Source organism: Gastrolobium bilobum, unplaced genomic scaffold (genome assembly GCF_033153095.1).
Source record: "Gastrolobium bilobum isolate Gb01-03AN ecotype WA unplaced genomic scaffold, APGP_CSIRO_Gbil_v1 utg18349, whole genome shotgun sequence".
NCBI lineage: Eukaryota > Viridiplantae > Streptophyta > Magnoliopsida > Fabales > Fabaceae > Gastrolobium > Gastrolobium bilobum.
The window spans coordinates 43,274-55,174 of record NW_026899144.1 but is presented as its reverse complement, the minus strand read 5'-3'; the positions used below and the strand labels follow the sequence as shown (position 1 = coordinate 55,174).

The 11,901-nt window shown below is 34.8% G+C and overlaps 1 protein-coding gene across 1 annotated transcript; it reads left to right on the top strand.

Annotated features, from left to right (window-relative positions):
- Positions 1-3,060: 3,060 nt before the first annotated feature.
- Positions 3,061-11,599, top strand: LOC133287567 (histone-lysine N-methyltransferase ASHR3). Its single transcript, XM_061485197.1, has 11 exons — positions 3,061-3,324; positions 3,530-3,676; positions 4,348-4,512; positions 5,784-5,810; positions 6,130-6,244; positions 6,422-6,512; positions 7,437-7,530; positions 7,673-7,751; positions 7,971-8,142; positions 10,219-10,299; positions 11,421-11,599. Exons 1-11 carry the CDS (start codon positions 3,061-3,063, stop codon positions 11,578-11,580), a joined length of 1,395 nt encoding a protein of 464 aa, XP_061341181.1. The 3' UTR covers positions 11,581-11,599.
- The last annotated feature ends 302 nt before the right edge of the window (positions 11,600-11,901 follow it).

Genomic DNA, 11,901 nt, shown 5'->3' with positions numbered 1-11,901 from the left:
GTTTCCCTCCGGGGTGATCTCTCTATGTTTCCTAACCCAGCCATTCGCCTAGCCAAGTCCTCCAGTTGACGAAGAATCTCAGTTGCTCTCTCTCCGTTGCACCCAACCGTTGTAACACTTGGTTTTGGATTGACTCGCTGCTTCGCATTCTTTTCTCCATATTTTCCCTTTGATTTTCCATAGTGCGCGTGAAGACCATCCACAGAGCTCCTAGATCGGAGCTCTGATACCAATTGATAGAGACAAGCAAATTTCCAGCAATAATATTGACAACAATTTACTAAAGATCCAATCATAAGGTTTAGATTCAAATTACATATTGCAGGGGAAAGGAAATCCTAATTTAGTGACCAAATGGAAGAACAATACACTAAGGAAATAGAAATAATGAGGATAGTTCTAGAGTGATTGGAGAGGCTCTAGTCTCTCCCAAGTCCAGCCAAGAAGTCAGATCCAAGATGCCTTTCATGCTCCCCATTCCTCCCCTTTTATCCCAATGCTTCGCGCACCTCTCCCTTCATAACCGTTTTCTGTTGTGCACCCGTATCTGATTCTTCCTTAGCTAACTGACTTGTTTGGGCTTGTGCCCTATTCCTCTTGCGTGTGTACACTTTAGTATAGGAGCCCGTATCATGCTCCCATGCACTTTGTTAGTTGTTAGACTCGAGCAGTTATCAACGCGAGTTGATTTTGTGTTTCGTCGAACTGTTGTTAAATTCATGAGGCGTCTTCAACCAATTCTTGGACTCGCAAGAGGCATGTTGAGTCGTGAGATGAAAGCATTAATTTTTTAGGTTTGTGACTTTTGGCGGCATAAAGAAGAAATAGAAAGAAGCTAAACAAGGAAAACAATTAAGAATTTATTTGCTGAGTAGTTATTACATAAATGAACTTATATAGATTACAATGTTCCTCTTATACGTGCCCTACATAGTGTATGTGTACCCATATCATGTACTTTATTCTCTCTCCTACTCTTACTACTTAATGTAACTATCTAATCATCATCTATATCTACACTACTGTTAACAATAATAATCGTTTAGCTTGGATGATGGCCTTTTCTCTCCATGAAATGTTTTACTCGTAATAAAGAGCTGGATAGGCAACAACCTGATCACCTAGGTTACTACCATGGCTTTCTTTTTGCAATATCCACACTTACTTTTGGGGTATTAATTTCTATGGGCATACAGTGGATACATGAAAGAAAATATACATACAACAGAGGTGAAGGACAATAAGATTTGAAAACAGTGCAAACTGAACTACAGCTAGGAAAAACTTAAGCATAAGCATGTGATACAAATGAGTATCAAATCAGACATGGCAAATATGGAAATTGTGCTAGCATTTTGTAACTATATTTTCAGTGCTGAGCTTAAAGAATACGCTTGAGACTAATATTCGATATTATAATTTGTATACCAAGGTAGCCAATCATTGATTACTTACGAATTTGTATCAGATCATATTACAATTTGTATACAATATTATGAAGTATATATAAGTATACAATATTATGAATATTCGGGGTTTCAATATAGACTTGTATACAGTGAGAGACGGACATTGGTGACTGTGTCTGTTGCAGACACAAAAATTTGAAGATTTTTTTTTTTTTTTTCAATCAAAGAGGTGGGTGAAAAATAAGCACACATCATCACAGTCTTTCTTGAACTGCCGCGTGCATAATGCAATATAAACTTAGTTGAAGATTGATGATGAAGATAAGATGCAATATTTTCAAGGAACGAAGAATCGAATAATGCTTTTGTGAGCGTTCTATTATAACAGCTTAGTTGACTCTTGATTATTATTTTTTTTATGTTAAGTTAAAGTTTTTTTTTTTCTTTTCTTGTTTATATATTTTTTAATACATTTAAAATTTTCTTAAAAAAAAAACTTCGTAGGCGCTGCCCCCCGAACCCCCCGCCTTAAATGTGCACCCATAAATTTTTTTTCCTGGATCCGCCACTCCTTGTATAGATATTTCTTATTGAACCGCGACTCATACGTTAGACCAATAATACAAGAGAAGTTATCTTATGTTGTGAGATAAATAAAGTGAGATCCACCAATTTTTAAAAAAAGAAAAAGAAAGGCACATCTTTTTATATGAGTGCAATATGAGAGATGAATCTCATGTAACATAAGAGTATAATTTTCCATAATAAATGTATGAGTTTATTGTTTCTGATGGTAATAAGGAACTTGTGTCTCTTAATCAGAGGTCTCGAGTTCGAGTTCTAGAATGCAAAATCTTTAGAGAGTTGCCCCTGCTTTGGGTCCGATAGCGCTTGTATCGGACTAATCCGAAGGATAAACCGATTGAGGAAATTCAAAAAGAATTATCCCTATACACATAAAAGTGTGTGGCCCCATACTTTCTTTTATTATCTTTTCTCCTCACGAGTCCACATAAACTCTACATACTTTTATATATACGTAAGAAATAAAATTCATAAAAAATATTAAACCATGAATATATAACATAAATTATATATATTTTTTGGGTTTGATGTTTGTCATTTTAAATGACATAAGTTATGTCATTTTAAAAGAGAGATAAACACAAGAAATATAAAATCATGAGAGAAAAAATGAGTGATTTTTTTTTTAATTTAAATTTTAAATAAAAAAATATATTTTTATGTGTATCTCTCTCTTAACATTATAAACACTTTCCCCATATTTTGTTTTTGTAATTTTAGTAAGTATAAAAAGCCGAAACTTTTTTTCTTGACTGATTGCGGTTTCTGAAGTACTCGACCTTTTCTTAAGTAAATGAAGTACTTCATCTTTTGGAAGACTTGTTAAGACGCTCTTTCCTCACCAAAATTCAAAATTCCGCGGTCCCCTTATTTTTCCGGCGCAAGATGTATATTTGGCAATATCGTAAATATAAACTTGTCAGTACTTTCACTTCACCCCCGAAAATTACAAAACCCCACTTTCCCGCTCATTTTTTCTTCTTCTTCTTCTTCTTTCGATTTCTCTCTCTCTCTATATATATATATATCTTTCTAGGGTTTTAGATTCACACCATCGCCAATTACTATGCCAGATTTGGGAAACCTATCTCTCTCTGCTACTCTCGCACTCTCTCACTGCTCCAACATCAAGCCCTCGGATGTCACCGATTCCGCCCCGGTCAAAACCCGACCCAATGGCTACGGTTCCGATAATGGCAGTGAAGCTCGGATTTTGAAGCGGAGCCGCGGTTCCTTGGATAGGGTCAAGACCCGACCCAATGACAAGGGCTTGGAGGATCGCGTCAAGGATCCTTTCTCTCTTCCCTTTCTTGTTGGCGCTCCAAAGATGGTATTTTTTGTGGCTTTTTTTTTTTTTTTTTAATTTAGTTTTTAAGCTTGTTTATTTTCCAAATTAGTAATTAATGAACAGCACCAGTGGCTTGTAACTGTTTTTATGCACTTAGCTTTGACTCAAGTAACATCACGATTCCAATTTTCATTCTATTTCTTTGACTCAATTTTTTTTTTTTGCCCCTTAATTTGTCTGGGTTCAGAGTGAATGCTCTTTTTGCCACCATTTTATCTATCCTGGAGAGGAGCTATTATGTTCTGTTCGTGGATGTGACGCCTGCTACCATACGGAATGTGCAAAAGAAGCCGTTGGGGTTTCAAATCTGAAGAAATTCAAGTGTCCACAGCATGTAAGTTTATACTGAATGCAATATTGGTTCTGTTTTCTTACGAATATTGATATCCACTTCCTTAATATACTGATTCGATATGAGAGTTGGCTAGGGACATGTGAGATTCACATGTGTTAGCAACTACGAAATGCTCATATACTTCATATCATAACTGTGTTTCATGGGCAGTTTGGGTATTAGTATGGCCTCGGTCCACTAGTAAAATTTATGGAAGATTAATTGGAAATTTAACATCTCATATTAACTGTTGTTTAACATAGGGAGGGAATATTAGATTATATTTATTTGTGTCATCTGGATGAACTTGGGGTCGAATGGTATCTTCTCCCTGTTCTAAAATATGGATGTGTGCGAGACTTTCTAAATCAATTCTCAAATCTCATCTAAGTATTCATAATTTCTGGAGAATGTTGAGTTAGCTTCATTTGTCAAATTAATAACGAGCATTCTTAGATATTCTTCATTTGCTAAATTAATGACCTAAATTTTGTGTGTTCATGTCTGTGTTTTTTGGCGGTGGAAGTGCGTTTGGTACATCCAAATGTTAAGATTTGTATCACTGCTAATTAGGATTTTCTTTTCTACATGCTGTCTTGGATACAGTCTTTTTTCCTTTTGTTTTGACTGCCTTGTCTTGCCATAGTCATATTAAGTCTTTCAATGAGCAGGTATGCTTCATTTGTAAACAAAAACTGCACTTGAAGTGTGTGCGTTGCACAATAGCATTCCATAATAAATGTGCACCATGGCCAGATGCTGTGATGCATATAAAAGATCATCCTGGGCAAGTTGTTTGTTGGAGGCATCCTTCTGATTGGCGCCTGGATAGAAAGGTCAATTTTTTCTTTTCACCAGAACTTTTTATTGTTGATGTTTACTGATTATACTGCAAACTGCAATACGTGCTTCCATTAGATTCCCTGGTATATTCAAATTCTGTTATTTATCCTGTTTGGAATATCTGATTTCTTGTTTCTTTCCCTTCCTTGTCACCTGAGCATATGCAAGTTTCCAGTTCAATATTAGCTTCCTTTTCACTGATTAGTTTCTAAATTATTTTTTTATTTTTTTCACTACTCTGATTGTTGTTGCTCTGGTGTGTGGCTGTTTTCAAGTTTTTTGTTTGTTTCTTTGGGTTTCTTTCTCTTGTATTTCATTTTCTTTCCTAATAGCTATTGGGGGAGGATACAATAGCTATTAGGAAAGAATTATCATTGGGTTTGTAAAGTTTTGGTGGTACCATGTTGGTATTCTGAATAACTTGTAGATTTTATAGTGCATACAACATAGTTGTTAGAATCATATGATACATGATACAAACATGATACAAAAGCTGAGAGATACGAATCAGTTGCCTGTATTGGATTGTGACTCGCTGTATCATACGATTCAGTTTTGAATCGTGTATCATATCACAATTTACAATTCGAAAATCAAACCAAGATTTGCGATTTTCAATTAAAAAAAATGAAATGTCACTATTAATTAGGGAAAGAAAACAGAGATATGGTTTGTGATTCAAATTCAAAAATGAATCTGGAAATTAACAATTAATTAGGGAAATAATCAAACAAATATTCAAATTAATGCAAATCTCTTCGGTCTTAAATAAAAACGGATATAAATCTGAAAAAATAGACTTTAAGCACAAGAAAATAGTCTCTTATAGAAGTTTTCAAAGAGCGACAATACAAATAAAGGAAGAGAAATTGAATGCTTAGAATACGGTTTATATGATAATTTTTATTATTATATTTATGAATCTTAGGATTCGATGTGATTCATGGCACACCATATAAAAAAAAGTCAAACAATACATAATACGTATTGCGATTCAACAATCTTGTCATACAATAACTTATATATTCCTTATGGATCCACTTAGGTACACCCCAAATTTATTTGATGTTTATAGTGTCTTAGAAGTTGTCAAATCTGGAATATACTTCATTCTATGCGGGTTTGAGTGCATTTAATTGGATTGATAGAATTGTGGAATATTTCTCACCAGACTAGATTTTTCTTTTAAAAGTTTTATTTCTTTATTGGTATTTTTCATTGATTAGGCTGGCTGACAGGACTGTTGTATTTGTTGGATGAGCAGCCTGATGCTTTAACAAGTGACATTTCGGTAAGTTTTACGAAGAATATATTATATGTCTGTCTCATTTTTGAATCCTTTACTGTCACTTTGCATGGTATATTTGGCATTTGTGGATACCTGTTATCAGATGATAATGGATAACGTGTTTGAGAAAGAAAGGAGTTTATATTATTAAAATGCTGCAAATTGTCATGGACTCTGTATATTGGTCATTTTTATTGCTCATCATATATGCTGGCACCTTGTTTGTTTCGATTAGCTATATCACTGGTCATTAGCGTTAGAATTTTGTAATTTTGTTAATATCTATGGCTATATTTTTCTGACTTACCCTGCCTTTTTCCAGGAAGTATTTTGTCGATTGCCTCTTCCCTTTATCAATGAGGAGTTTAAGATTGACTTCACTTGGAAAGACATGGACAGTAAGATGGAGCCACCACCATATGTACACATAAGACGCAGTATCCTACATCTTGTGTGCTGTGCTGAAGCAGTTACTATATTTAATAAAATCTAAATAAGCATATTTCATTTAGAATGTTAAGTAAAAGAATTTGATTTTTACTCTTGGTAGAATCAGTAGTTTTCAAGTTAATTATTGCGCTGATTATTATGTTGCTAGCCTTAATTAGCATCAGATGCATACATAGTGAAGAAGAAGCGTAGTGATGTAGATGATGGGGCAGGGTGCAGTTGCAGTTCTACGTGCTCTGATAGTTGTGTGTGCAGGTACATGTGAATTATCTTCCAATGCTTATTTATTTATTTATTTTGAATGAAACTTCTTGTAGATGTAGATAATGTAGGCTTTCTTGTTATACTTGACAATGAATTTTGTTGTTGCATATCCAACTTATCAATGCTTTTAGAGGTTGAAATTTGGCGATCATAGACATGAAGGATAACGAGATATAGATGCCATTGCCTGCAACACCTGTTAAGCTAATAAATTATATTGAGAAATAATGTTTGTCTGGACCACAAATCTATGTTTACCTTCTCCCCATGGATTAAAGTTGTACACATTTAGTTATACACCAAATATCTACCAGTACCAAACCACGTCTTATACGTCCTTGCCACTGTAATTTGTTGTAATACTCATATACTCGTCAAGATTTCATAAGCAGGGTTATGTAATTTGTCCTTGCCACTGTAATACTAGTTGTACCAGTAATTTGATTACTTCAAGAAAATAAGAGCCTCATCTCCTTACACAATTAAACAGCAACAAATAGTAAAATCACTACACTTGATTAAAATTCCTTAACAGACTCTATAGCCAAGAAACGAAATGTGCTTAAGAAAAATAACACAGACCCAATACCCACTCCAAACTGAAACACTCCTATCAGTGGCTCACTCCCTATGATTCTTGCCTACCTCCCTTTCACCAACGTAACCACCTTATGATCCATTTCCTTCTTTCTGAATCCTCACCTCCACTACCTCCCACATGCTTTTCCCCATTCACTGCTTGCCACTTGGCATTTCCTATAACTAACTCTTCACCCTTTTCACCTTTTCCAGCATCTGTCTTCATATTATTATTTCCCCAAGTCCCATGAGCTCTCCTCCTATGCCTATACACTTTTTTAAAAGGCTTCAAAGGCCCTTCATGTAGTAAGCATTGCATATATTATCATTTATCAGGGTTCAATGCATAAGCTGCTCAAAGGCTTGTCGCTGCTCAGAAAGTTGCAATAATCGGCCCTTTCGCAAGGAGAAAAAGATCAAGATTGTCAAGGTGTGAAATTTCACTACCGTAAGATTGATGATATTTTTCTTATCATCTTATGTTTGTATTTTTTGGGTTTATGTTTTATTGGGCTTACATTTCCAAAATTATTGCTATCAATTACTTACTATATATTCTTGCTTTTGCTCAGACTGAACTTTGTGGATGGGGAGTAGAGGCCGCTGAAACAATCGATAAAGGTGGATTTATTATTGAGTATATTGGAGAAGGTAGCTCATATTTCTGAATGACTTCTAAGCCTTATCCTGTCAAAAAATTGTTTGTCTCCCCTTTTTTTATACCATAATCTAATTTGTCTTTCAGAAATATAAAATGCCATTTATTCAGGATGCTTTAAAGGCATATGATCTTTAGTCATATATTTTCTGTAACTTATATATTTAAACTACGCTTTTTCTCCATTTAACCATAAATGTTATCTTCTGCAGTCATTGATGATGCTTCATGTGAAGAACGGCTTTGGGAAATGAAACGCATGGGTGTACAAAATTTTTACATGTGTGAGATTCGGAAAGACTTTACAATAGATGCAACTTTCAAGGGAAATACATCACGATTTTTAAACCATAGTTGTGATCCCAACTGTGTTTTGGAAAAGTGGTTAGTGTCAAAAACTCTTCCCTACTTGTCCCTGGCTGCAATATTTTTACTCGTCAAGGATTCTATAATTATGCAATTTCTTGGTGGTCCAAATTACTCTTTGAAATTGGAGTACAGTATTTCCTGATATGCACTGTAAACTCCCCTTGATGTACTCAAGTAAGATATGCTTCATATGCATGATTTGAGACCATCGAGATATCAGATACTGAATTTATGGTTGTAAATTTTAATTGCTTTGACATTGTCTGGTCTGGATGATAAATTTTTCATAGTTTATCATGTCTCTTTGTGAATTCTACATAAATGACCTGGGACGCCTCACTTTTATTATTAGGTTTCATTTCATAGGCTCTCCTGACAGCTTCCAGCTTCCATACTGTTAAAAGCATAATGTATCCATCTTCTTAAGATGTAAAATACTGCATTTTTTTTTTCTTGTTACAAAGAATTTGATAAAACAAGCCTTGCACTTACCAATTTCTTGCTTCAAAAGAAGCTCTTCATGAGGTTTTGTCTCAAGAGCAAAGTTGTCATCTTGGACTATGGGTCCCCTGATGTGTTATTTCTTAGTCTAATTTACTGTACTGGTATAAAGTTTTTAGACCTTAAGTATGCTTGTTAGACATGATTCTTTTGATATGACACCTATGTATAGAAATAATAGTCCAACCAAAAGGAGCTGTGGGCCAAGTAAGGTACTGAATTCTAAAGGAAGATTGAAGATACAATTGTTACTCATTAGGGCCATTAAGGACTACTTTTCTAGTTGGCTACATAAACTCAGATGGAAAATAATGTTATCCTGACCAAACCGTGGACGTAATTAAATTTAATGGTTCCAAATACATAGGAGGTATAAAAAACTAAGTCTAGGGAGGGGGAAGGTTGACCAAAGTGCATTAAAAGTAGCCTGGGAGAATTTGACTTGGGCAGGATTTGATTACGGGATTAATGTGTAAAGAAACCCCCAATAATTCATACGTATAAGAGAAGAAATAAGCAAAGGGCAGACTATGTGGACCAAGAAGATAAGGAATAACATACAGTTCAGAAAAAGAGGAACAGTTAGGATATTTTTAAATGTTGTGTATTTGAATAAGAAAATAAATAGGAGTATAAAATAGGAAATAAGTGGGTAGTTATGGTTCTGTATGATATTTGTAACTGTTCTGTAGCTGAATAATAAAATAGGTAGAGTATAAAATAGGAAGTTAATTAAGCAGTTATGTGTGTGTCAAGAGTTTATTGTTAAGGAAGTGGGCCAGAGAATCCTCTGGAGAGGGGGGTTGAGAAGAATCAACCTTGTAACTGTCACCAGTGTTGTAAATTTGTAATCTTCTTCATTTAAGTGTTGTAATATTATCTATAGTGAGTCTTCTTGCAAGCAGAGGAAGATTTTCTAAATAAAGTACAATCCTTTTCATTTATTTCTCTTTACTTTCTATTAATTCCATAACCAGTACATTACATAATGAACCCCGAAAGGGACTTGGTATCTTGGTGCAACTTAATTTAACGGCTTATCAGCCTATAATAACGTAAGAAATAGTTGTGTTTTAGCAAAAGGTTTGAAGGGAAATAAGGCTGTCAATTTTTTCTGCATAAGTGAGTTCTATGTTTAACGTCTTTCTACATGTTTTTTTTGTAATGCTTATGCATAAAATCTTTTTATCCCTATGTTCTTGATTTTACATGCACTGCCAAAATAGAATTTTTGCTTGATGGTGATATCTAACTATTTCAGGCACTGAAGTAAAGCTTGGCTATTTGTTATAGTTTATAAGCCATGCCCCCCTCCCCCCCACCCAACAAAAGTATAGTTTATATTTTAAGCCCACCCCTGCTGCATTGATGAATCAGTTCATATCACGCTTAACAAGTAACATTGTTGGTTTGTGTATATTATTTCCTTTATGATAAGCTCCTGCTTTGCAGTTGATTGATTCAAGTTTCATAACTAGAATAACTGGGCATAATCTGCCAGAGATTACCAAACGAAACTATTTATCTATTCACTGGGAACTATCATTGTATATTTCTGCTCTAAATTCGTGGTTTCTTGATTTCTTCTAGGCAAGTTGATGGTGAAACACGTGTGGGTGTATTTGCTGCTCGTTCAATAGAAGTTGGAGAGCCGTTGACATACGATTACAGGTAATTTTGGCTCTACCCCCTACTTTCTGCTTGGTACGTAGCAATAATTAGCACACCTGGATTTGGTAACATTACTCATCAGAAATGAAAAGTGGCATTCTGTTGTGCATTTAGAATTGAATTTATGTGTAAACTGTTTTTATTATATCTGTTTAAATACACAGATTGGATTTTAGTGTCAACGCTATTTAGTAATTATTCCAATTATTATTCTGCGTCCAAGAGCATGGAATTATTCAGTAAAAGGAGGCTACTCATTGTTATGAGGATCTCCCTCTTGTGTTGCTCCATTAATGAATGTTAAAGCATGTTTATGTTCTGTGAGAGCTCTATTCTTATCTGTGATTTGTGAATTTGTGTTTAAAATCAATCCATTGTTGTAACATCTTCCTTCCCAAAACAATGCACACCCTCACTCTATGTAACTGTCTAATACTTACTGCAGCTGTTTGGTAGCTAACACCAGCTGTCCTATCTAAATAGTTACTTCTGTTAAAGATTAGGGCTCTACTTCTCTATTGTCACCCTTATTTTCCTAATAGACTCCTTATTGGACGTTTGCTAACAGACCACTGAGTCAATAAAAATCACATGCATTTAATGGTAGATGGGACAATGTATTATGCCTACATTTTTCATGTCTACTTTATCTATTTCTTTTCAATATCGTTAGGTCACAATCTCAGCTGACTTTCATCCTTTTTCTCTCCTCTTATTATTGTGATCTAATGGTGTTGAAGATGAGTAGGTAGAGAAGACATGAGAAAAAGATAGGCATAATATCCTATCTCATGATAGATATGCTCCTCCACAAAGATATTCCTTCCTGGCTTACAAGAATTTCTACAGCATTACAATGAACATTCATGCAAAAGGCTAGCACTGCAGGAAACATCAAATTATAGATTCATTTTATGTTTACGCGCATCATGTTGATGAGTTTGGATTGAGTACTTTTTGGGAGGATACAACCACTGCTTCATTTTGAAGCGGACAGTAAATACTCATTCTCTTTTGAAAAAAAATGCATATGATCTGATTTATGATTTTTTACATTGCTGGATTTCTTCAGTGACTTTTGATAATGGAGATTAACGTTGTCTGGTATTTTGGGTGTGTAGATTTGTGCAATTTGGTCCAGAGGTGAAATGCCACTGTGGTGCTCCAAATTGTCAAGGCTTTCTAGGGACGAAAAAGAAAATTGGTAAGGTAGACCTCTGTTGGGGCTCAAAACGTAAACGAACCTCAAATGCTCGCATTACAATAGTAACAGCTGTATGATTTGCCAATATATCATGCGTATCCATACTTGTATGTGGGCAAAGTGAAAAACAACTGCAGAATGGCAGTAGGGGAGGGGCTGGGTGTTAGAAACAATGGGAATAGGATATCTCAAACATTCTCATTCTATTCTTGTAGAGCAAGAAAGGTGGCAATTTCTTGATATAAGATTGTGACAGCATTGTCACCCCGAATTTCATCCTATTCATTTGCTGAGAAAACATGTGAATTGCTATTGCTGAGATAATACATATATTGCAGTATTGAATAATGTCAACTATCAAAGTGTTTTTCGATTGAAATTGAGTAATTAATACAAAA

Bases quoted from the DNA above. Each gene is read 5' to 3' on its own strand.
- LOC133287567 (XM_061485197.1), top strand. From the start codon at position 3,061: ATGCCAGATTTGGGAAACCTATCTCTCTCTGCTACTCTCGCACTCTCT. The intron at 3,325-3,529 runs GTATTTTTTGTG...GTCTGGGTTCAG, and splicing joins TTGTTGGCGCTCCAAAGATG to AGTGAATGCTCTTTTTGCCA. The intron at 5,811-6,129 runs GTAAGTTTTACG...GCCTTTTTCCAG, and splicing joins CTTTAACAAGTGACATTTCG to GAAGTATTTTGTCGATTGCC.